Source organism: Liolophura sinensis, chromosome 3 (genome assembly GCF_032854445.1).
Source record: "Liolophura sinensis isolate JHLJ2023 chromosome 3, CUHK_Ljap_v2, whole genome shotgun sequence".
Taxonomy (NCBI): domain Eukaryota; kingdom Metazoa; phylum Mollusca; class Polyplacophora; order Chitonida; family Chitonidae; genus Liolophura; species Liolophura sinensis.
In genome coordinates, this window is record NC_088297.1 from 27,421,344 (window position 1) to 27,447,461 (window position 26,118).

Sequence of the window (26,118 nt, forward strand, 5' to 3'; positions counted from 1 at the left end):
GAAGAAAAAATGGACGCGTGTCTCAGAGAAGTCAGTAAACAGTACCGAACAGCAGACGTTCATAAGGCCGGATGTACATCAACAACAGACGGAGCAGTTACGTCCCGTATTCCATATTATACTGATCGCAGAGGCCCACTGCATCCACACGTGAGCAAATACATATACATAGCAGCCAGAAAAGCAGAAATTGTAAGTGCATCTACTGAAGAGTAAGCCCAAACGCGGCGTCTTCAGGTCACTGATTCCTTACAGCCATGGTCGATCCCAGAATCAAGCCTGTAGTAATCAAGGCGGGTGTGGTCACCAGGTAAGTCTGACTTTTTCTCAGGCGTGTCATGTATACTTAACAGGTTCTGTATATTAAACCAGCAGATACAGGTGAAAGAAAATTAAACGAAATTTCAAAATGAAAAAAGAAAAAAAAAATTCACTCTATTTGTTAAAATATGCCGTCTTTATTATAACACATTATAATACAAACCTTTCTCATACGAGGCATGTTTAGGCAGGTGTTTAGTTTACAGGCCCTAATCTAAGTTATACATGTATATCCATGTCTGAAAGATTGAAGTGCCGGATCAATATACTTGTACCGTAGGTCATCCATGGCTGATCACATGATCTGTTGGAAGAGTTCCACAGGTGGGTCGGAGTGGTTGGCATAGCATGGAGCTGTTGGAGCTGCTCCACTCGACTTTACAAGCCGACGTTTTGCTCCTTGTCGCGCTCATTGGTCTGTCATGTCCCTCGCTCATTGGACGTCGCAGTGCGAAGGTTTGCCTGGAACATGATAAGCTGTTCTAGAAGACAATGCAGAAGCTAGAACCACGCGAAAACAAAATTTGTTTTTTCTATTTTTGAATATTACACAGGACAATGCCTGTTGTCAAATCGATGTCAGCGATAGTAGATTGGATTTGGGTCATTTTCAACCACCCAGATAGCCTTAGTGTTTTTTGCAGAACTCATGTGATGTTTTTTTTTGTACAACATAACGCTAGACATGCAGGCCGTCGACTAAAACTGACATTTATCATACGAGCATGCAGTATAAAGACATGCCGTATTTCGTTCAGTAGTATACAGAATAGGAGTTCTGGCACACCCTCCCCCTGGGCCCTCCCCAGAACAAAATAGAGGCCCCCAGCCCCTTCTCATGTTCTATTAGACATACCAATTGCACCAGGTATACGTCGATAAATTCAACAACAACATGCCAAAGGGTAGCAATAATTGCCAGTGGCTTCTCATCGGTTCCACGGGGCTCCGTGGTAAAAGTTGTCTGTGGGAGTACTGCGGGGTTCACCTAGCCCGTCTGCGGAAGAGTCCTGGCACCCAGCCATGTATTAGCTGTAGCCGGGGTGTTAAAAACCGATTTCGGCTTTGCGGGGACTGCGGATACAATAATGTCCAGACGTGTGAAAGGCAGCGGAGGCGCAAGGCTTTCTTGGACGAGTTCAAACGGCTGGCGGCTATCAAAATTCCCTATTAGCAGGGTTCGTACGCTGCCTTAATTTCCTTAAAAGTCTTTAATATTCGTTGTGTTTAATTAAGGACCTTAAAAACCTTAAAATTTGATAAAAGTGAGATCAGGGTCTTTAAAAGTCTTTAAAAATTATAAACTGCAACCAGTGAAAAAAATTATTGCTGAGTAATTAATATTACAAGCTAACAATTAAGAATCATCCACGAAAATCATACGGTTAGACACCATATTTCAGAAACCCCATTTGAGCCCCTTCACACGAAAATTGCCGAGTGTTGCAGATTGTAATATCGGAAACAGAACCACATCATAAGTAGTCATTGAAAAAGCTGGTTTCCGAAACCGGAAATTGCGCGGGTTCTCAGGAAAGTTTTCTGACGGGATTGGTTTGAATCGAGGAAGCCGTAGTATGTGAACTTGCTAACAATGTTAAACATGCCTGGCTATTGTTTGTTCCACGAAATATGGCTGGAAAACAGTGAATATGTCGGGTGGTTGGAAAAAGATCCAGATAAACACAAGGCGAGATGTAAAGTTTGTGTCAAATCATTTGGCCTGGGCACAATGGGGGAAGCAGCATTACGAGTCCACATGTCTGGCAAAAAGCACATTGCTCTGATGCGCAGTAAAATGTCCTTGCGGACCCCATCCATAACGGATTTTATTAGTTCCCAGAGGCCAACAGATGAGGCAGGTAGCAGTCAACCTTCTGCAGCTGCTGGTCCGTCACGGCCGATGCCACAACAACAACAACAACAACAAGGTAATGTGTGGTCCATGCTGGTTATATTTCGAATCAGGGGGGACAACTTATGACAAACTTGATGTAAATACATGAGTAGTCCCCCCTTAATAATACAGTTTCACATAACAACTATACGTTAATATTATAAACAGTTCTGGGTTCTGCATGCCCTGTATTTGTGCACAGTAGCAAATTTGTATTATTCAGGGAAGGCACCATCGAATTAAGTTTGTCAATAGTTGTTCCCTTCCTCTTTTTTGTTTTTCAGTATCTATCTAATATTTCAGATTTTAATGGAAGAGAAAGAAAATCATTAACAGGTTGTAATTATTTTTAAATTCATGTTTTTCAAATCGACCAATCAGCTCAACATTAACATCATTTGTGGAGAGAGAGGAGACTGTCAAAGCAGAGATCATATGCAGGGTTTTACCTGGCTGTAATTTTTGTGGGGTCCAATGGACCCCATTCAGAAAAAAAGTGGGGTCCCACATACCATAATGGGGGTCCAATGAATTTTTAATATATAAATGACCTATAAAAACACATATATATATATATTAATGACCTTTGTGATCTGTTTATTTTTTTCAATGTTACAAAGACTTTTTCTCTATCATGAAAGTCAAACTCTCAATTTATGTTATGATTATCACTTATATAGTCACTGAGTGGCCTTGAGTGACAGTCTGACTAACTGTACACTGAGAGAACTTATTAATGAGGAAGTCTTTTTTTCATGTCAGTGAAAATTTTGGCTGCTCTGGCAAAGTCAAAGTGCTCCACACTGCCACCATTCAGTTTGATAAACATCAGCCTGTTTAGACGTTCTGGGGTTATCCGGTTCCTGGATTTGTTCTTGATTGCATTTTGGATGGAAAATCCCCTCTCACATGGGGCAGAGGAAACTGGAAGCACCAATGCAATTTTGCCATGTAACACAAAGTCAGGAAACTCTTCATTGAACTCTCTGATCAACACTTTCACAAAAGCTTCAAATGAAAGCACTTGGTATGACTTAACTAAGTGTTTGAACTGTAGAAAGCTAGCTTCCATTCTCTCTTTGTTAACAAGCTCTTGGTAAAACTCTACTAACACACCAAACCGCCATAATCTAAGAGGTTAAGGTCACTAGGGTATCGCCCTGGGTTGAACAGGACATCAAAACATTCAAGCTTGTCTAACATGTCACTGGGAAACCTGTCATCAAGGTTACTGCTGAGCTTATCCAGGTAGGTATTTCTGATATCATTAAACCTTTGCCTGAGAATGTTATTATCTGTAACATTCACATCATGGTACTTGGCGGCCTCTCCTGTTGTTGGCATCTCACCCAAAGCATTGAGGACTTCCGTAACCTTGCTGGACCCTTTTCTCATGTCAGTCAATGTGTTCTTGGCAGAAGTAACACTGTGTTTGATATGAGAAAGGTTGACGGCATCTTTCTGGAACGTAAGACTTAGAATTCCAATGGCTGTTAAAATGTCAATGAGGAGGGCTGTGAACAACAGGAACAATGAATTGCCAATAAATTTCGATAGTCCTACTGCTTTCGGTGATTTTTCCGCATCAAGGGAGAGCATAATGGCACAATAACTGTCTAGAATCATTTTCACAGCAGACTCAATAGAAAGCCAACGAACAGATGTGGGTTGCACGATTTGTTTTGCCTTGCCGTTAAGAACAGTTTGTAGCTGTCTTAGCTTATCGTATCTGACAGAAGAATCCCTGTAAAACTGATAGAGTGAGTGGATCATGGCGTGATAGTTCTTGCAATACTCAATCGACTTTCCTGCCTGGGATACAGCTAAATTCAAACGGTGAGCCACGCAGTGGATATGGACAATATTCTTATTTCGACGGCCCAGTTTTGCGCCGAGCCCATTGTGACGACCAGTCATTACAGCCGCTCCGTCAGTTCCCAGACCAAGGACTTTCTGCATGTCATCCTGGCAAATGTTTTTCCTTTCCAAAACTAAGATAATGGCAGTTTCAATACCAGCAGCGGTACCGTCTGTTATACGTTCATTGCCTATAAACGACACATGCACTTCTCCATTGTCAATGTATCTAACATAAATGGCATTTTTTTTTCCACTGATACATCACAGGTCTCGTCCAACATTATGCCAGTGAAGTCACTTGCCTGTAATTTGTCAAGAATGCTTTCCTCCACGACTTGTTCTATACACTCCTCCATATCGGAGACAATTTGCGGCCGTTTGTAGTACTGCTTCACTTTTACACCATTCAAAACTTGCAAGTCCATTAGGTCTCGAAAATTATCAGCGGCAATGTTATTTTTGGCCATCACAAAAACAGTTCTTAGCTGAATCATTTCGCTGTTCATTTTTTCGTCGTACGTATTTTGGCTGACTTCGCGAACTTTTTTCATGGCCGCATCTGTGTGAGAGCGCATATGTAAAATCTTTACAGCCTCGATGTGTTGTTTAGAATCTTGATGGCGGGACAATGCACTGAGTTGATAGTTACAACAGCCCTGGTTTGTTGCGAAGGAATAGTCAAAATTTGCACTTTTACAAGTGTTACATATCATACCCGAGGCCTGGGATTCGGAGTTGGCCCTACTCAACCATGGAAATTTCATTTGCCATTCGGTTTGAAACGATCGAGTGCGAGCCCGTTTAGGTGCCGATACCGCGTCTGTTTCAGTGTGTGAAGTTTTTTCAGCTTCAGCCGGCTCAGGTGATTCAGAATCACGCATGACAACAGTGTGGCTAGACTCGGATCCACCGCCGAAAAACTTTGACAACTTGGACTGTTTGCTCATGATTTGCTTTGAATGATAGCCCATTTGCTCAGCGGACCGCTTACACTTTGCAGCGCGTGCCGTGTGCATTGAAGCAGTGCGTCAATTCATTGATCCCCCTCTAGCAGCATACGTCACAATTGTAGGCCACGCATGCTATTTTTAGCGCTGGATGTGCCATGTTGCTACCGTAGAACACGTGGATGCTGGTTTATGAAAATAACTGGATACATGAATTATTTTAGTGACTAAATCAGCTTCCATGGGCACTTGGATGTGGTTGTAAATTTTGGGGGGTTTTTTTGTTGCGTCCCATGGGACCCCTGCCGATGCATTTTTTGCGTCCAAGTCAAAAAACACGCGTCAGAGACGCGTGTTTTTTGCGTCCGGTAAATCCCTGATATGGACGCTTCACACTGTACAACATCACCATTCCTACAAATCCAACGAAGGGATTCAAGCTGTTTTCAAAACCGTGTTTCCAGATAGTGAAATTGCGAAACGATTTACATGTGGTGAGAAGAAAACAGCATATTTGTGTTGTTTTGGACTTGCTCCACATTTCAAATCCTTGTTGGAAAGTCGTGTAAAACAAGAACAATTTGTGCTCTGCTTCGATGAAAGCCTCAATAAGGTAACAAAGAATGAGCAGCTTGACCTACATGTAAGATTTTGGGACACAAATTGTGTTTCCACTAGATATCTGGGATCACAGTTCTTGGGCCATACAAATGCTGAAGCCCTACTTGAGAGTGTGTGTGAAGATCTTGAGAGGATGAATCTTTCAAATTTACAACAGGTATCAATGGATGGGCCATCCGTAAATTGGAAACTTTTTGATATGCTCCAAGACAAGGTTGAAAAAGACACTGGAAACAAATTTCTGAACATTGGCAGTTGTGGACTTCATGTTATCCACGGTGCCCTGAAAGATGGGTTCTTTAAATCTGACAATGGTGTTCACAATTTCCTTTCATCTTTGTACTGGCTGTTTAAAGATTCCCCTGCACGACGAGAAGACTTCTCAAAACTGACAGGTTCCAACACATTTCCGTTGATGTTTTGTAAGCACAGGTGGGTGGAAAATGTCCCTGTTGCTGAAAGAGCATTGGAGATGTTCGACAATGTGAAAATGTTTGTTAAGGCAGATCAAGACAAAAAGTGAAAGACCCTGGGACAAAGTCATTTCAAACTGTGCAGGAAGGATGTCAGAATGTTTTGCTTTATGCAAATATCCATATGTTCCTGACAGTAAGCAAACTGCTGACACCATTCCAGACCATGTATCAAGCAGAAAGACCACTGCTACCCTTCATGTCAGATGACCTCTCCTACTTGCTAAAAAGCCTGCTTCAGTCAGTGATCAAAGCAGATGTTCTAAAAGAAATTGATACCCCACTTAAACTAATTAAGCTTGATGTAAGAGACAAAAAGCTGTGGAAAGAAGTATCAGCAGTAGATCTCGGGTTTTCAGCAGAAAATGAAGTAAAGCGGTTGCATTCAAAGAAGAAAATTTCAGATCGTCAACTCATTGAGCTGCGACAGGGTCACCGTGAAGCATTACTTCGCGTTGTCGAGAAACTTCAAAACAAATCACTATTGAGGTACACTCTTGTTCGTAACATGAAGTGTTTAGATCCGAGACAGATGGTTCTGGACAAATCTGGCTGTGTAGCAAAGATAAAGAGACTGTTAAAGTGTCTGGTGGACAGTAAGAAAATCATTGAGTCAAATTGTGATGATGTGATTAGAGAGTACCAAGAGTTCTTGGATCAAGAAGTTCCAATGGCAGAGGCAAGCTTTAGTGAATTTAATCCAAAGCTTGATACCCAGAGAGGTGATGTTTTTTTGCATGACCATCTTGCCCACAAAGCCAAAAAGTTATGGCGAGTTGTCAAAAGCCTTCTTATTTTGTCACATGGCCAGGCAAGTGTGGAGCAGGGATTCTCTGTGAATAAAGAAGTTGCAACAGACAACTTGCAAGAAAGATCTTTCGTGGCTCAGAGAATAGTCCTTGATCACCTCTCAGCAGTTGGTGGTATTTCAGGTGTAAACCTTACAAAGCCTCTAGTGCTTGCTGTAGGTAGTGCAAGGCAGAAGTATATGGCCCACCTAGATGATGTGAAAAGACAGAAAGAATCACATAAACAAGCACAGAAAAGAAAGTCAACAATGGACCAGTTAGAGGAATTGAAAATGAAGAAAAGGAGAATCGAACAGAACATAGCAGGTTTATACAAGTCATCAGAAGAGTTTTCAGAGAGGGCAGAGGCAACAGGGGACATTACCTATGTGGCAAGAGCCAACAGCCTCAGGAGAAGTGCTAAGGAGAAATCCAACAGTATTACAGATATTGACAGAGAAATAGAGGAAATCCTGAAAAATCTTAAGAATTAGGCTACAGGCATCTGAAATTTTAGAGACTTTAGTGAGTTATCTAAACTGAGTGAGACCTAATGGACCTCATTAAAACTGTGCTCTAAACCATTATCTGAACACGTACTGTGTGATTGAACGTCTTGTTTTATTGCCTGTTACCTTAATGTGTGTTTGCCTAAATTGGCATTTGAGATTTGAAATGTGTTCAGTTATCTTAACTGACTCATTCAACATTAAAATCTGTGTCTGCTGGAATTTGTCCCAATTAAAAGTGTTACAATTTAACTCTCTGGCTTGCTTCGTATTCAGTATGGTCGCTGATGGTGTAGCTATCTCGAATATAGGTGCTTGTCCATCAACCTGAGGCTGCACGAGCGTGGTTTCAATACCTGTGTCAAGGGATTTTCATGATCCTCATGCTTTCACTGTGTGAGGCCTTGATCGCAATATGCAGTCGGTGTTGCTATTTATATGGCTTTACATGGATGTTGTGACTTCCGTTCGCATTAAGTTCATTACAGATCGCATGCAGTTCATCAATATGTCGAGTCAGTCATACAAGTTCAGCTGGTATAACTCACTAAAGGTCGCTGGTTTACCACGGGTACTCTGCCTTCCTCCAGCCGCAATACACTAGTCGCCATCATAGAAGTGAAAAATTCTTTGTGTGGTGTAAGACAAAGATTAAATGAATAGATCTTTACAAACAACTTGATGAAATTGGTCTTTAATTTTGGAGAATGACAGCCTTAAAAGTCTTTAAAAAGTCTTTAATTTTCATAATACCTAAGGTGTACGAACCCTGTATTAGAGAATCACTGTCAATAGGTATAACGATGATGTTGGTATAACAGTGCGTACAATGAAACATCATCAAAAAGCACAAGCACTACGGGAGGAGTTTGAGACGCTCCTAGGTGTGCGGCCGAAGTACCCACGGTCCCGCATTGCCTTGGAAGAACTGCAGGGGATCCTCGACAGGTATAAAACGGCTGTGGCTGAGTTGAAGCGGCTGCAAGACAGCAAGAACTCCCGAAGTAACGAGGAGTTGAAGCAAGACGTCAGTAACGAGGAGTTAAAGCAAGACGTTAAGAACCTCATCAGTAACGAGGAATTGGATGAATTGCTAGGCGAAAAGAAACTAGAATTCATTAACACCGACAGGGTTATAAGGAATCTCCTCCGGGTCTGGCAGATGAATGTACCCGAAGGCGTTTGGACGGACTCACTAGCCTTCTTAGAAGAAGTTCGAGCTATTATTCGCCAGAAGCTAGAAGAAGAGATCCTAGCACTCAACGGGGTTCAATTCCAACTAGGCCTCAGGGTTCAGTTGCAAAAGAGCAACGCCGATGGCAGTGAAGAGTATACCAGCCCAGTACTACACAACAAACAGGAGGCCCTCTTAGAGGCCGGTGACATTGACGGGGCTCTAGAAAAGGCCTTCCCCACCATCCAGGAGGTGCTAGAAAAATGGACACAGCGAGAGTCAGGGTGGGTTGTCAATAGCGTGCAAACACTCTGGCTTGACATTGCAAGGTATCAGCCACTGAGAGGCGGGTCCTACATCCCCCTACCCGCAGCTGTGAGTAACAAGAAAGCAGTCATCGGTGTGAAGAACAAAGACGACGACTGCCTCAGATGGGCACTCCGGTCTACCTTATTTCCAGCCGCCGGGCACCCTCAGAGACCAACAAAGTACCCCACCAATGATGGTCTTGACTTTGGGGGGATCGACACCCCCACGCCCATCTCTCAGATCCCTAAAGTGGAGTAAAAGAACGACCTCGCCATCAACGTGTTCGGGTGGGACAAGGGCGTGATCGTGCACCGCCTCAGCAAGAAGCCCGGCGACATGCCGCGAATCAATCTGCTGCTGATTGATCATGCAGAAATGTGTCAACCAGTCAATGCCGTTTTAACTCTGTTGAGGTTGACGGCCGCTGCCAAACTCCTCACCTCGTTTTTTGACAGCATGATATCGGCTAAGCATCTGCGGGAGAATATTGACTATAAGTATTTTGTTCAGTCTTAACATTGAAGGCAGTTATACTGAATTTAGTGTCTTTAAAGATATAACTGTGAAGAAACTACTGGTTAACAAAACTTCGCCCTGTTTGTGCAGAAAAAAATGTATCTTTGTATGGCAGAGGAATAGTTTGTTTTCTGTCGGACACTCACACGAGGGCCGAATGACTGTTTACAAAAATGGCGTCCCGTGGGAAATGCATATCGAAAAGGTCCATTGCTCTTTGGGAGGACGATTTAAAATCAAATTTTGAATTTACGTTGGATGATGGAGGAGAGAAAGTAGTGGCTGTAACATGCAGTCTGCTTACATTTATGTTGTTATTTGAGTGCCTCTGTTCCTAATGAATAAATCTGTTGAAATTTTCAACACTGGTTTTAACATCAAACTAAAAAACGCAACTTTGTATCATCAGTTAATAAGGTTTTCTCATATGTTTATCATATGCTGAATTATGGTATTCATTTATTGTGTCCTGTTGCCGGATTGTTAGATGGCACTTGTGACAAGGGCTCGCCATCAATAAAAGTCGATTTAGGTTAATTTGTCACCAAACCGTTTGTGTTTAAAGTTTTGATAAATCTAAATATTAAAAGAGTTAAACTGAATTTTAGTTGTTTCTTACATGTATATACATTTATTTTGAGAATTTTCGTTTTGACTCTTTAGGCTCTCGCAAATGGCAGTAGTGGGAGTCCACCTGGACTCTCGCGTCTCCGCACGAAATTCTGACCCTGGAACGCCCCGTGGAATACAGAGGCCCTAATGCGACAGAACACTTCCTCAGAGCTCTCCAACAGGAGGAGCGGGAAATCAAAAATGTTCTAGCCAACCTTATACCCATGAATATGACTCCCCAGGACTGGCAGGCCCACAACAATGTGTGTGAGAAGCCTCTAGGCGCCGATTCTGTGCGCGATCACTGCCATATCACCGGCAAGTACAGAGGCGCGGCCCATAACGCATGCAACCTAAAGTTGCGGCTGGGTCCCAAGACAGCCATACCAGTAGTCTTCCACAACCTACGGGGCTACGACGGGCACCTCCTGATGCAGGCCATAAAGTAAGGCGGAGGGCCGCATCTCCTGCATCCCCAACAGCACGGAAAAGTACATCTCCTTCTCACTGGGGCAGCTCCACTTCATCGACAGCATTCAATTCTTACCGACTTCCCTTGACAACCTGGTAGAGGCCAACAAACCGGAGGCTTTCCACATCACAGCCCGGTATGAGCCCGCCGAAGAAAAATGAAAGGTACTCATGCGTAAGGGTGTCTACCCCTGTGAGTATATGGACTCCTGGGAGCGCTTCGACGAGTCAAGCCTCCAACCCAAAGAGGCTTTCTACAGTAATCTCAAAGTCAGAGGCATTAGCGATGAAGACTACATCCACGCTCAACAGGTATGGAAGGTATTTGACTGCACCAATCTGGGAGACTACACAGGCCTTTACTGCCGCACAGACGTGCTCCTGTAGGCCGATGTGTTTGAGGCCTTCCGGAAGACTTGTTTACGGCAGTATGGATTGGACCCTGCACACTACTTTACGAGCCCAGGTCTCTCGTGGGATGTGCTGTTCAAGAAGACCGGGGTAGAGCTGGAGCTGTTGACAGACTACAACCAACATCTCTTCATTGAGAAGGGGTTGCGCGGAGGTATCTTCATGGTAAGTAAGCGATACGCCAAAGCCAATAATCCGCAGGTGGAGGGATACAACCCAGAAAGTCCAAACAGCTACATCCAATACCTAGACGCCAATACCTTCCAATGGGCGGCTTCCAGTGGGTAGATGACGCACGGCGTCTCGGCGAAACGATTGCTACCCACCCCCACGACAGTCCTTCAGGTTACATCCTCGAGGTTGACCTAGAGTATCCGGCCGGCCTACATAACTCACATAACTGGTGGTCCAGAAGGAGTGGATGTCAGACTATCAGCACGGCCTTCTCGGTAGGTCTACCGAGGTCGAAAAGCTGGTCCCCAACCTCCGCAACAAGGAACGGTACGTCCTGCACTACCGGAACCTACAGCTGTATCTATCTCTGGGAATGTTCACCGGGCCCTGAGATTTGCCCAGAGCCCTTGGATGGAACCCTATATCAGGATGAACACCAAGCTCCGAAAAACGGCAACGAGTAAATTCGAGAAGGACCTGTACAAGGTAATGAACAACTCGGTCTTCGGAAAAATCATGGAGAACCTTCGGAAGCGTGTGGATGTCAAGCTGGTATGCTCTGGAGAAGACGATAAGATCCGGCGCTTGATAGCCAGCCCGAGCTTTGCACGGGCGAACATATTTGATGATGACCCCGTTTCAGATGCACAAGACCCGTCTAGTCCTAAACCGACCTATCTACGTGGGCATGAGCATTCTAGATCTCTCCAAGCACCTGATGTATGACTTCTACTACAACCACATGAAGGCCCAGTACGGAGAGCGCTGCCAGCTCCTCTACGCTGACACAAATAGTTTGCTACTCGAGATTAAGACTGAGGATGTTTATGGGGATATAGCTGAGAATGCAAACCTGTACGACACCTCAGATTACCCACAAGACCACCCCCTGCACAGCGTAGCAAATATGAAGGACAAGTGCGCGGGGCGGCAGATCGTCGAATGCATGAATCGTCTGCGCCCCAAGATGTACTCCATTCTGGAGGCAGGTGGAGCCAACATTAAGAAGGCCAAGGGCGTGAAAAAGGGAGTTGTGGAAAAGCGCACCCGCCATAAGCAGTACAAAGAGGCCCTCTTCGAGAAAAAGATCTTCCAACGCAGTATGGACGTGCTGCGATCAGAGCGCCACCATATCTATGGGCAGCACCTGAATAAGGTCTCACTGTCCCCCTTCGATAGTAAGCGCTGGATAGCCGAAGATTGTGTCCACACTTTGGCTCACGGCCATGCGCCTCCTTGACAGCAGGATGGGACTTCGAGGAACTACCGTAGAAGCCCATCCGGGGGAAGTTGAGTATCAGGAGGCACTATAAGCAACTCCTCACGAACGAATCCCCGTCGCGAACCATCCGACGTATCGTCTAGATAGTACAGCACGGGTTCATTAGGCTTTGTGACAGAGCGCCCAAGCCGATATATCTCTAGAGACCAGACAGGGTCAGTCGCGCGACGGCGGTCGCCCTCCAACTCTCCAGGCTGATAGAGATAACGAGCGCCAACACCCTCAGGGATCTTCCGCTCATTAAGTACCAGCGCAGTGTCTTAGCCGCCGAGGCCCTTGATTCGGCCATGCTTACGGCCGGTTTGGGACTAGGGGTTGCAGGTGTGGGACTACTCACAACAATAGTTGCAGCCCCTGCTGTCTTGGCTATGGAAGCTGCGGCCATAGCTTGCGGTGTCTTAAATACCGCCGTAAAATTCGTTAGCCGCCGACTTCACGCAAAGGCCAAGAAACATAACGATATACGGCTGAGGCTAAACTTAACAGCATCTGTGCGCAGGTATCTACGGCATTATCTGATGGTGTTATTTCGGACGTAGAGTACACGCAAGTCGTTCAGGAACACCAGAACTACTCTGATCCAAAGCAGGAGACAGTGCTAAGTCTCGTAAGACATTCACCGCCGTAGAGATCGATGAAAGCTCGAAAAACAGCTTATAGATCTCGGCCGAAAACTAGCTCGGCAAGAGCTGAAAAACGCTCTTTCCGAATGATGTTCTGGGCGTTAGGGTTGTTGCCTCATTAGCTCGGGCAACAGCCGGTTTTCATAATACTGCCGGATTGGCTCGGGGTGATCCACCGAAGCGCACACGTCGTTGGTGAAGAGCTTCAGCACGAGCAGCCAGCCCGCATTGACGCGTCTGTCTTCAAACATGCTGTGGGTGACTTCTTTGGAGCCTCGCAAGTCTTGCACTGTGCCGACTAACTTCGCCCAAATAGGCTGGCTGGTCGTTTCCATCGCGGGAGATCCCATGATTATTCATTGTATTCGCTGTATACCTAATAAGAAATTTCGATAGCGGCCAGACCCTCCGCTGGGGGGGCTGGGGGCCTCTATTTTGTTCTGGGGAGGGCCCAGGGGGAGGGTGTGCCAGAACTCCTATTCTGTATACTACTCGTTCAGCGAATTTCAGGGGGAATAACTCTGGGCCGCTTGTTGACACGACTATAGACGGGGAACAGCCTTTGGCACTGAATGGCTAATCGAAGCCCACCTGTTTAAGTTGGTATAACCGAACACTCACTGAAGTATAAACACATGCCATATTTCGTACTATGAATGGTTCAATTTTCGATACATGAGACCCCTAGGTGAACTGCTTTCGCAGTGGCACAGCGAGTGCTACATAACCGTATGCCTCCAAGTTATCAGCTTATTTTTTTACCTATATGTTGCCTTACACGATTCTGCGGTCATATTCTCTGGATTTGGTGCCTTTTCTATGTAAATTGGAATAAAACAATAATTATTGGACATCATACATGGCGCTGTATTGCTCTTCTAAGCCCACTCACGTGTGTGGTAAAGTCCAGTTTTCCTACTTTTATTTTGCAGCAGTGAGACCAGCAACAAGGTGTAAGTATGGCATCCGCGGAGAAGGCTTTGCCGTATCGTGTGACCTGGGCGCAAAACGAAGCCTTGCTGAAACTTATGGAAAGAACAGGATACACCATACGGCATAAAAAAGGGCAAAGAAAGTACGGCGGTCCACCTCCCGACTGGGAAAGCCCGCCTCCTTTAAAGGGTTGCGAACTTTACATCGGAGGTATTCCAAGAGACTGTTACGAAGACGAGCTTGTTCCAGTATTTGAGAAGATAGGGAAGATTTACGAACTGAAACTCATAATGAGCTACCTCTCTGGATCCCATAGAGGATATGGATTTGTTATATACACTAACGAAGAACACGCGAATCAAGCGGTAAAGGAGCTTAACAACTACGAAATTCGTAAAGGCCAGCTCTTGGGTGTTTGCAAATCTGCCGTAAGTCATGTAATTTCCACTATAGAAGCTTTATTGGTTGTCTCTTCGTTGCAAATTAAAACACATTTAATTGCCAATGTAGACAGCACCAGACGTCGGAAATATTGGTTGGTTAGTTGTAAAATTCACGAGTATGTATCACAGTCCAAACAAATTTGACCAAATTTGAATTTATGTAAGCCGTTATTTGAAAAGTTATAATTGAACTAAAGTTTTTTGTATGAAAGGGGTATTTTGTGAGGGTGGATATGTGTAAAATGTTGCGTAACTTCTTGAAATTTCTTATCGTCTGCTCTTTCATTTTCTGTCACGAGAAGGTGGTGTGTGCGCGCGCGCGCGCAACATTTCTTACAACAAGTGATTTCTTTTGTGTGGGAGGCTGCGGTAATAATTAATATGGTCACTTATGGCTTGAAAGCACTGATGCATCGTCATCTTGTCCATTAATATTGTGCATATTTGTATGGCTGGAATAATATTTATGTTGTGCATATTTGTATTACAGAGGAGAGTTTTGCACGTGGGGAACCTTACGTCGAGAATTACAGAAGACAAAATTAGAGAGCTGTGCAGTCAAGTTGTGGGAAGAGACAATGTTGTGGAAAGAGTAAAGAAGATAAGAGGTTTTGCATTCATTCATTTTAGAGACAGAGATGATGCTATTATGGCCATGACTAAACTTAATGGTGAGAAAAATTATTTATTTTGGAGTTGTGTTGATTGGTTTTGGATAAATACAAAATGCATTAATGGAAGTATATTTCTTCTATCGGTAGGCGAATGTAGTTTTTGTGTGCATTTATAGAGTGTGATATATTTCCATTCTGATAGTTCTGTTTCTGATAAGTAAAAGTTCATTTTCGTTTGTCAGTCGCATGTGGTCGCATTTTTTTAACTAGTTTTTCACTTGATTGATGTTTACAGAAAATTACATGATAGAATATCCACCAACATCTAAGGGAGAGTATTTGGAAAACATGCTAACTCGAGTAATTAAGATGAAACAGTGAATAACTGACACATCGCTTGCCTATAGGATGTTTAATACTCCAACTACGTACAGGAAGTGGCTCACAATTATGGGACAGACTTACATATATTTACAGAAGAGCACATACAGTATAAATTCACACTTCAAAGCATAAGGTGTGGGCATTGTCTAGAATATTTGTTTGGATAAATTTCTGTATAAATTGGATTTTATGTTAGCTTATTATTAACTTAATATCATCCCTCATTCAACATGGATGGGAAGGTCTGCCAGCAACCTGTGAATGGTTGTGGGTTTCCACCAGGCTCTGCCTGGTTTCCTCATGCTATAATGCTGGTCACCGTCGTATAAGTGAAATATTCTTGAGTACAGCGTAAAAACGCCAATCAATAAATCATTCAGCATGAAAAAAAGCTGTTGAACATTAAATGATCAAATGTTTAAAAGAGGGGAGTTGTTTCAACAGTTACATGTAATAGGCTGAATATTGAACCCAAGCTCCCAGGACCATTTTGCCAGGAATTTTTTGAGAAAATAAGAAGTTTTCTTGGGAAAAACTCTAGGTAGACTGTATCTGGAACACTTTTTAACTGATGTGTAGCATTTGTACTACGTCCTCATTCTTTCAAGAAATAAAACTAAAGGAAGATCAAGGTGAGAAGGCATTATATAATAAGTCATATATATTTCTCTCTAGGAATGAATGTTGAAGGCACTTGCATTGAGGTTGTATGGGCAAAAGGAAGAAATCAGGTAAGAAATGATTTGGTCAATGTTACTGCCACATCGTGAAAGTCATCTCAAATGTGTAATTCAGGACAGCCCAGCGATCATCCTCTCCCATAGGTTAAGTTTGTCTGTAACATAGTATGTGAAGTAAACTGTGTTAAGTTGGAAGGGTTCAAATGTTTTCATATTGAGAGTTTGTGGAAGGTATTTGGTCGGGAACCGGGACCTGTCCACATTTTTCCCCCATCAGCTTTCTTTCACCATTGTAAACTCATCTGTCGTGTATGTGTGAAGTAAGCTTTGCATATAAACACCAAATTATTTATATATATTTATATCTGGTAAATAATTGAATTTTACTACTGATGAAAATTCTTTATTGCAGGCTAATCAGGACTGTCACTTGGATGAGGTTGATAGAGCATACAACAGAGGCCAGGAAGCATTGGAATCTTGGAAGCAGAGAGTATCATATGTCAGGGTAAGAGTTCCTCATATGGTAGGACATGGGGTTCTGTTATGTCAGGGTAAGAGTTCCTCCTATGTTAAGGTAGGGGGTTCTCATATATCTGTAGCGGGTTTTCATATATGTGGGTAGGAGGTTCTCATATGTCAGGGTAAGAGTTCCTCATATGTCAGGGTAGTGGGCTCTGTTATATCAGGGTAAGAGTTCCTCGTATGTCAGGGTAGTTGGCTCTTTTATGTCAGGGTAAGAGTTCCTCATATGTTAAGGTAGGGGGTTCTCATATATCTGGGTAGGAGGTTCTCATATGTCAGGGTAAGAGTTCCTCATATGTCAGGGTAGTGGGCTCTGTTATGTCAGGGTAAGAGTTCCTCATATGTTAAGGTAGGGGGTTCTCATATATCTGGGTAGGAGGTTCTCATATGTCAGGGTAAGAGTTCCTCATATGTCAGGGTAGTGGGCTCTGTTATATCAGGGTAAGAGTTCCTCGTATGTCAGGGTAGTGGGCTCTGTTATGTCAGGGTAAGAGTTCCTCGTATGTTAAGGTAGGGGGTTCTCGTATACCTGGGTAGGGGGTTCCCATATGTCAGGGTAAGAGTTCCTCATATGTTAGGGTAAGGGGTTCTCATATGTCAGCATAAGAGTTTCTGGTATGTAAGCATAGGGGTTTCAGATCCGGTATGCAAGGGTAGGGAATGCCACTGATGGCTTATGATGTTGAAATTTTCCAGTGTGTAGTAATATTGAAGGCTCATATGTGTAGTATAGTGCCTTAGCCTTTCGGGCAGTTGATTAAAAAAATGATTAGAACTACATGCTAAAAATCTTTTATAATAACTTTTTTAATCGGTGTATAATACTATATTCAAGAATTGTCACATTATTCCACCACAATCAGGTTTATGGATGGAGGAAATTGGAGTAAGACCTGGATTTGTACATGAATTTATAGGTCAAGTGGAAGCAAGTCAGCTGTTCAACCGTTTGAGCGAATCTGCTTTTATGCATGCTTTGGTTGTATGACAAGTGTACTTGATACTGTGACAAATTTTTCAGGGCTATGGCTATGATTTTGATCCTAGTTACTCTCCACCATCGTTTTACAACCCGATGTCTCCACCACCCGCAAGGTAAGAACTATTTTGGCCTGAAATCCACAACTCTGTTCACCCAATATAAGAATACAGATGAGAATCCAGCACAGCAGATGATCTTGCAGTCAGAAAAGAGTTGTTTTCTTGGAATTTTTATAAAAAATCGGTTAGCTTAGAACAATTTTTGAAGAATTAGGAGCATAGGTTGTCATATTCCACCGTGTGTGTCCAGTTTGTCTTTTTAATATCAGGGTTCTCAGAACTGTCAGATGCTCCGTCATTTGTGTGCTTCAGACCAGGGACAGGATATTTGTCTTTGGTTTTAAATCATTTCAGTTATGATCATCTAAGATGAAATCTTAGATAACCTAAGATTATATTTTACCTTATGATTTGTCTGTAATAACTGTAACTGTAAATAAGCATAGGTAAGTGGGTTTTACAAAGTACAGTATTGTAGCTCTCCTGCTGATATGTTAATGGATACAGAGTACAGAGTGAGAACTAGAAAAATGACACGGGCAAGTCTACTTTGGAAACTGAAATCCAAAATGAGGTAATGACGGATTTCAGTTGGAAGGTGCTTCACAGGGAGCAGAAATATTTGCAAGACTGTGCAAGGCATAGCTTTATTGAAAACAGGCGATTTTATTGAATGGTAGGGGCTTGCTTTTTGCCAAGAATTAATATGAACTTCGTACCACCTGTGACCTATATTCTTTAATTGTCACTCTGTAGCTTTCCATTCATCAGCATACATGTAGGAAAGGTACACTACCATATTTAGTGGTTTTGCCATTGTGGCTGATAGAGTCATTTGACGTGAAAGAAGTTGCATTTATGTGTTATCCATGCGATGTCCTCAAAAAAAAAAAACGTTCTATGAACTTCTTACATGTAAGTATACAAAGAAGCATTAGGTTTCATCAACCGAACCTTAATAGCTCAATATATTTGATTTTATGTGAACATCTCAGTAGGAAAAGCAGGAAGAAGAAACTTTAAGAAGGCTCAGTCACATAATTTTTACCATGAAATAGCTTGAATATTTGTGCTTTTTGTACTGTTAGCAGGGGGTTGGCAGAGCAAGGTCCCATGGGCATCAGAAGCCCTGTGGGAGGCCAAGGGATGATGAGTGGGTGGGGCTTTAGGAAACATCCAGCAGAGGTGTGTATCGTTGTCAATGCAGAAGGTTTCTGGTCCCATATCCCATTAAAAAGTTGCGCATTGCAACATATTCTGAAGCATGCTTAAAAGGACTATGCAGTCATAAAGTCTACAATCTGCCTACGCCGTACTAAAAGACATGAACCGATTGTGCAATTAACCAGAAGGTGAGTTAGTTCAGTTTCGTTGAAGATGGGTGTTTGTTTAAACTTTGAAGTAACAGGTAACATACTTAGAAACTAATTCTTATCTAATATTTCCTATACATGTAATGAGTTTTGAATTAAATTTCGTTAATCAGGTGTGTTAATAGCCAAAAAAAAATTGGCTGTCTTGTTATCATTGAAAGTTGTCATAATGCAAGGCTCTGTGTTTAACCTTTGACCATGATTTTGTTTTGTGGAAGAATTTTTGTTTTACTAATTACCTTTAATTTATAGCCTGATTGCCCGAGTGAGGCTTCAGTAAATCAAGAGTGTCAAAAAGTGTATGCATGTAACGATGTTCACTATAGGTGCTCGATGACCTTTGCCAGAAGAATGGATGGGGAAGTCCTGTATACGAGCTTCAGTCTCCCATGGTAGGGGATGGAAGTGGTGCCCAACAGCTCTTTTTGTACAAGGTACTACCATAGGTTTCAACAAAATGTTGATAAGAAACTTGTTTGAAGAGATAAGAATCAAGTTTTTTTGCTGGAATGTAACTTTTTTTATACAATTAATCATGTCCATGTGTACCAGAAAGAATAAGAAGTAAATTATCTTATAAAAATAATTGATCTGAAGTAAATCGAAAAAAAAGAATTTCGTGGTTGTGATTTATACATGTATAAGTGTCATGTAGAAGTTGATGTTAGACATTTACATTGGTAATCTATGGTAAAGTACATTTGTCTTTCAGATCACCATACCAGCTCTCGGTACTCGGTTTCCAAATCCTAACCCATTTACCCCAATTAAACTGTGTTCTACTGTTGAGGGGGCAAAGGTTTTTGCAGCAGAGTACACTTTGATGCAGTTAGGTGTGCCTCTTGAAGGTAAAGTTAGTGTCCAGAGAAAAAAGGAAAGACAAACAAATGCTTCACAGCCCAAGCTCTACCCTTTTTCCCAAATGATACATCATTTTATAAGTGGCCATTGTATGCTTTGATTTCTTCTTTCTTTCCTGAACCAGCTTTGCTTCTTGAAAGTTAATTTAAGAAAGTAAGAGCTATCTCATTTTACATGTTTGTAACAGTATATGAAAAGTATAAAAAAACTTCTTTACTGGATAATATGTAATAAGACATGCTGCAAAAACTTAATTGCTGAAAATTACTATTCATAGCTGAGCTGTTTGCCGTTATGTAAGCACTTGTGACATGCATCAGGTATTCTGTGTCTTAGCAACTCGTTTGAAGAATGAATGGTTAAATACTCACATACATACATGCATGCGGTTACCCAAGTATATTTTGAATGAATATTAGCCAGGAAAGTAACTATTTGCATAACTAGAATTGTCAGAGTTTATTGTTTTGTGCTGCAGCCCTAGAGTACATTGGCCCACCATATCCTTACACCCAGCCGAGCTATGTCGCCCACCCCGACCCACCTTCCAACAGATCATGTGAAAAGCCATGGATGGACCTAAGGTACATGTATATTGATCAGGCACTTCAATCTCTAAGACAATGTATAACTTAGATTAGGGCCTGGACACTAAACACCTGCCTAAACACGGCTCGCGTGAGAAAGGATTGTATTATAATGTGCCATAATAAAGACCGCATATTGACCGGTCATGTTTTGTGCTATTAATTGAATGGCTGAAGTATTTGCGTCTTATAATATTGTTATTGATCGCCAAAAGTTTTCAAAACCAAGGTGCGTAAAAGCGGCCTTGCAGGAAAGTCAAAGCGCCTGAGCGATATCAGTGAGTCGCCAAACTTGGGGTTTAAGAAGCAAATTCGGAGCGAAGCTGTTGTTTCTTCACACACAGAAAAGTTATCATTTTGTCCAAGTATGTAGCGAATAGTTTTGTTTGGTCGATTACATCTTGTGATCCCTGATCATCTGAACTACTGTGTGTAACTGACAGCCGTGTACATGGGCTTGACAGGCAAACATGACTTTTTCACATGGGTTTAATTCACCCGGCACGGAGAGTCCTGTTTCACCAGATTGCTTCTATCTCCTGAAGTCTCAAAATGGCCGCCGTCGTATAAGTGAAATATTCTTGAGTACAGCGTAAAACACCAATCAAATAAATAAATAAATCTCAGAATGGTTTGGATATAATGTTCTAGCCATTCTCTTGGTCCGCAGTTGTTTTGCTATGTGGTTTGAATCTTAAAGCACTGATGATAAGGCTCAAACATGTTTAGTAGGCCTATGGAGCGAAACATTTAGGACAGTTTTAACAAGGGGAATAAATCTGGGGGTGTAGTATCATGGTATAATTAGTTACTTCCCTTTGAATTTTATGGAGCAAAACATAGGAATGTCAGAGCTTTAATTCAATCAGGCGTTACTGTATCAATGTAAAATGTTGAACATCTGGACATTGCTTTGGTTACTTAACCAGCTTCAATTTATGTTCTTTCTTATTTCAGTTTAAACATGGCAACTTCAAGATATCACTTGTTCGATCAGCCAGAAGAAATTGACTTCCTAGCCGTGTTCCTTGGAGCAGGAGGCGGAACCTGTGAGGACAATGGAAAATAAAAGAATCAAGAGAAAGGTCAATCCTACAAAGCACACCTTTTGTGTGTTATGCAAGAATAATGGCGAGATGCTGTCGGTGTATGGTATGCACGTTTTGCAGGATGACTCCGGTTGTGTGACATGTCCAATCCTTTGGCGTTACACCTGTCCTATATGTGGGGCAGTCGGGGATAACGCACACACCGTCAAATACTGTCCCAACAACGTGAACCGAGAAAGGCAACTAAGGAATTACTTGAAACAAAGCTTCTTGGAATTAAAAGACGCAGTTCCAGCGCTCATACAACAGGAAAGGGTACCAAGAGTGGTTATATTGAAAAAAGCCACAGACCACATTCATGAATTAACTACGAAGCAAAATGTTATGTTGACAGAACTGCAAATACAGAGAGAGCGAATTAGCAGCTTATTGGAAAGCTGCGGTTACTACAGTGTTGAAAGCTTGTACATTACCTGTCGTCGTGCCCTTGTGTTCATGTGATTGTCATTGCAAGACGGAGAGGCGTGAAGCGATCACAGTGTGATACTTGGTTACCATTATTACCATGCCTTGCTACCCAGCTTACCACAAGCGGTAGGGGTTTTACCACTAACAGGACTGACTGATTGTTTCATTATGTTGTGAACTCGTTTTGATTTTCATTTTGCAGAGGTATATATTTCCATTATTGAAGAGAAGTTGTTCTTTATGGTGCAATTTCATACATGCCCTACTTGGGTATTAGTGCTAACATTAACTGTATGGGACTTCGCTGCTCGCATTGATTTAACTGGAACTCTTTATCATCAAGCATTTGAAAGTTGTTGTTTTTGTTTGTTTCCATTTTCTTGCTGTTAAAAGATTCATCTTTTTTTTTACTATTTTTAATCCATTTAAGAAAACAGCTTGCTTGACGTTTTCATTTTGCAAGAAGACTAGTTTTTGTGTAGCATTTTATTTTTTTTTCTTACGACAAACAGTGGCTGTGATTTTTTTGAGTGCGAGACCCATGTACTGTGTACAGTTGACGTTTGTGTTGGAAAACCATTGTTGTATTTTAAATGGCGTGCTGTGAGCATTTCATTCCATTTTTGTCTCATGTTGAGGGTCTGTCCCTGTGAGTGTACATATCCAGACAGCGAAATTTGGCGGCGAACGAAACCGTCGGTCGCGCAACGGTTACGTGCGGTTCAATTTGGCTAACCGGAAAATCGGTTAGGCCAACTGTCCAACGAGAACGTCCTTAGAGTCAGTGTGCATTAGGTAACTACAGATAAACTGGACTGAACAGCTTTCATAATCACAACGCGGCCAGTATGGCAACGCGTCTAAAAATAGAAACATCGATTTCAGCCACAGCCAGCTGCCTGTGCTGGTCACATGGAAATGTAATCATTCATATATGCTTTACAGGCTTTGAGATAATACTCAAATTATTTATTTTGACTTATCTTTTCACGATCACGCAAGTAAATAAAACAAGGTTACCTTTTCATGTACATGTAGTTTAACTGCTACTCCAGCCCAAATTAGTCGAGTCTACCGTACAGATTGATGGAACCCTTACGGGACCTCACCGGCTGCGTTCTGATTTAGAGCACAGGCCTGTGACGTCAAGGTCTCTCCTGGCCCTGTAGCGAGTATATATATATATATATATATATATATATATATATATATATATATATATTACTGTGGTAAGACTCCCACCACGTGCGTTGGAAACTGCGTTAATTATCAGTAATCAGGGATACCAAACTCGCTCCCCAATACCGTAATGACACTTACTGGAAGTACTTAATGTTGGACAGGGCATATTGCAAACATATAAGCCTGTATAACGGAATTTCACGTAAAAATGTGCCACAGGAGTCAAGTACCAACCAGGCAACACACAACGTTGAAACATCGTGTGAGTGTAAAATTTCTCTTTCTTTTGTTCACCAACCTTACGGTATGAGCTGCTAGATATAGAAAAGAAAAACAAACATAACATTGAGCTGAATACTTTTATTAATGATCCAGAATGATGCCTGAAACATAAACCACGTAAACAATTAGCGTAACCGATCGGGTTGATAAACATATGTGGCGTAACCGAATGATCGGTTAGGCGAGGCGGAAATGACGTAACCAATTTCTGGGTTTCGCCGGCAGGCCAAATTTCGCTGCCTGCATATCTGTGCATTTATCACCATTACTGGCCTCTGATTACAGATGTTTAGGAAACCACATCTGTACTAATAGAGCCAGACATTTTGACACCTGCTTTGACCTGTCTTTTCAAAGTCTAATTAGCTGTTCAGTGCAACCATTTATCATTTATTTTCAATATCATGTATTTATCATTTACACGTATGGGTTCTGTTAGGTTCCTCATAGCAAGTACTGCAAGTTTCTGTTGAAGATATTAGTATGTTTCGGTATATCCTTTCGTATTTCAGTATGTTGGTATGTTTCGGTATATCCTTTCGTATTTCAGATTTTTGATAGAAAAGATAGACTTGCTCCCCATAGCAAGTACTGCAAGTTTCTGTTGAAGATATTAGTATGTTTCGGTATATCCTTTCGTATTTCAGATTTTTGATAGAAAAGATAGACTTGCTCCCCATAGCAAGTACTGCAAGTTTCTGTTGAAGATATTAGTATGTTTCGGTATATCCTTTCGTATTTCAGATTTTTGATAGAAAAGATAGACTTGCTCCCCATAGCAAGTACTGCAAGTTTCTGTTGAAGATATTAGTATGTTTCAGTATATCCTTTCGTATTTCAGATTTTTGATAGAAAAGAATAAAACATTGAAAAAAAAAAAAAAAGAAATCTTTAATATAACCTGGTAGTTGTTTTCTCCTTCATGGTCATTTGGTTGTCTTGTATATATGTGTTAAGATTAGTTGATAAAGAATAATTGGATTTAACCGTTTAAGAAATGGCTGTTACATATCTTGCTTAAATATGTGGATGTTGGTGAAAATACAGATGCTGAAAATATGTGCGAAATACCATCACATTGATCTCCTCCAAGTTTCTTATAAGCTTCGAGATTTTCTGATCCAAGAGTAGACAACTGGGTCGTCAGTGGACCCTTGAGTTCATTCCAGCCTATTATCCAACCTTTTGACGTAGCCGGTCAGCCAGCCTGACAAACCACATACTACAGTACACAAGGCAATGCCCTACTCTGCTCTGTTCTACTCAGTGTTGACGCGAACGGAGACAGAGCGCGGACTCAACGACACCCCAGACTCGGCTCCTCAAAACGACAAGTTCGCAACGCTAGCTATATTACTGGGGTTTTTGATCGAGAGTGCACTTTTGGCGGGGTGTTACTAAAAACCATTTCTTTTATGGCCATATAAGCTCTATTTGTGCTTCGACCGAGATTTATACTTCTGATCTGGAAATTCACAGAATTGTGCTGGGCTGAAATTTGCACTTTCTTATCGTACCTTTCTGGGACCGATTCTCCGCCTTACTGTACCGGGTGCTTTATCTGCTTAACAATTCGGGGAATCAGCTTCCGGCCATAGTAAGATTTTCGATTTTCTGACAAAGTAAAATAAACAAATTTCGGTCTAGCAATTGTTCCCCGTTCAAATCCTCCAGTGTGTACACAGCAGGCTGTCGAGGGTGGGAACGAACAATGCGGAACATTTCCGTGCTCCAATTCGGGAGGTATGATTTTTCGAATTTCCCTTTCACTTTACTGATACGCACGAGATCACCGGCCCGATAACGGTGGACCGAGCGTTTGGTTGTGGGTGAACCGTACAAGACTTGCCGGACTTCCTTCTGGTTCTGGGGGGTGACGTCGATAGGGGCTCGTCGTATGCTTCGGTGGTAGGCTTGATTGTAACCGCGGACCAGCGCCGGTGAGGCGTCCAGGTATCGCCGAGTGTTGTTGTAAGACCTGTTTGTCTGCGGTTGAATCACCTGCGAGACTATCTTACGTTGTCGGGTGGACACGTGACTGGCTTTTGGGGAAACAAGTGTTAAATATATGCTGGACAAAGAACGCAAATGCTCTGGTGGGTTTTCACACGTGCCACAGCCTGAGAATTTATTATGTTAGACAGAGGTAATCAGTATAAAAGTAGGAGTATCTGTAAATATGTTCCTTTCCCTTCCTTCCTTCCTTCCGAGTTTGGATAGTGTTCCCGCTGAGGGGCTCACAAGGAGAAGCAGCCTAGAGGGTAACGTCTGGCAGTCAAGACGGTACAGCACCTGGGTGAAATGTATGAATGAAGACTGGCTGTGATCTTGGCAAAACACGTCTTGACTGCTCGGCTGTCTTGGAGGGAATGGGGAGAGCTACTAGAGCTTTCAAGTATTAATGAGTAAATAATTTAGAACTTAGCTTTTAAAGACTTATTAGAAGTGCCATATGATCATAACAGGTAAGTTAAACAAGTTAAGGTGTTGGACATGATTATTAACCCAATTATATAAGACATGTTACATGTGTGTCCACATGTATACACAGCGACCTGTACACATACATGTAGGTCAAGGTAGGTTGAAGTTGAGAGGTCCGCCTGACAGTCAGACCATAATGCATGTAACGTTTAAGCATGGCATCTAGAAACCAAGTGACATCATGCTAACAATGATTGCAATATAGTCAATACTAGAGAGGCCAA

The 26,118-nt window shown here is 42.2% G+C and overlaps 2 protein-coding genes across 4 annotated transcripts; one reads left to right on the plus strand and one right to left on the minus strand.

The window, feature by feature from the left end:
* Positions 1 to 70: 70 nt before the first annotated feature.
* LOC135464065 (APOBEC1 complementation factor-like) lies at positions 71 to 23,053 on the plus strand. Of its 3 annotated transcripts, none has more exons than XM_064741547.1 (11): positions 71 to 150; positions 13,921 to 14,349; positions 14,855 to 15,035; positions 16,038 to 16,093; positions 16,455 to 16,550; positions 17,589 to 17,662; positions 18,697 to 18,793; positions 19,308 to 19,415; positions 19,694 to 19,829; positions 20,321 to 20,426; positions 21,387 to 23,053. In XM_064741547.1, exons 2-11 carry the CDS (start codon positions 13,948 to 13,950, stop codon positions 21,496 to 21,498), a joined length of 1,368 nt encoding a protein of 455 aa, XP_064597617.1. In that variant the 5' UTR covers positions 71 to 150; positions 13,921 to 13,947; the 3' UTR covers positions 21,499 to 23,053. The 3 variants fall into 3 exon arrangements, with proteins under 3 accessions (XP_064597617.1, XP_064597616.1, XP_064597618.1); XM_064741546.1 differs by lacking the exon at positions 71 to 150 and adding an exon at positions 245 to 310; XM_064741548.1 differs by lacking the exon at positions 71 to 150 and adding an exon at positions 245 to 310 and having other exon boundaries at positions 18,700 to 18,793.
* Positions 3,326 to 4,177, minus strand: LOC135463530 (zinc finger protein 862-like). The gene has a single exon (XM_064740789.1). The coding sequence runs from the start codon at positions 4,175 to 4,177 to the stop codon at positions 3,326 to 3,328; it is 852 nt and encodes a 283-aa protein (XP_064596859.1).
* Positions 23,054 to 26,118: the final 3,065 nt, after the last annotated feature.

Bases quoted from the DNA above. Each gene is read 5' to 3' on its own strand.
- LOC135464065 (XM_064741547.1), top strand. From the start codon at position 13,948: ATGGCATCCGCGGAGAAGGCTTTGCCGTATCGTGTGACCTGGGCGCAA. The intron at 17,663-18,696 runs GTAAGAACTATT...TTGTACTGTTAG, and splicing joins ATGTCTCCACCACCCGCAAG to CAGGGGGTTGGCAGAGCAAG. The intron at 19,416-19,693 runs GTACTACCATAG...TTTGTCTTTCAG, and splicing joins AACAGCTCTTTTTGTACAAG to ATCACCATACCAGCTCTCGG.
- LOC135463530 (XM_064740789.1), bottom strand. From the start codon at position 4,177: ATGCAGAAAGTCCTTGGTCTGGGAACTGACGGAGCGGCTGTAATGACT.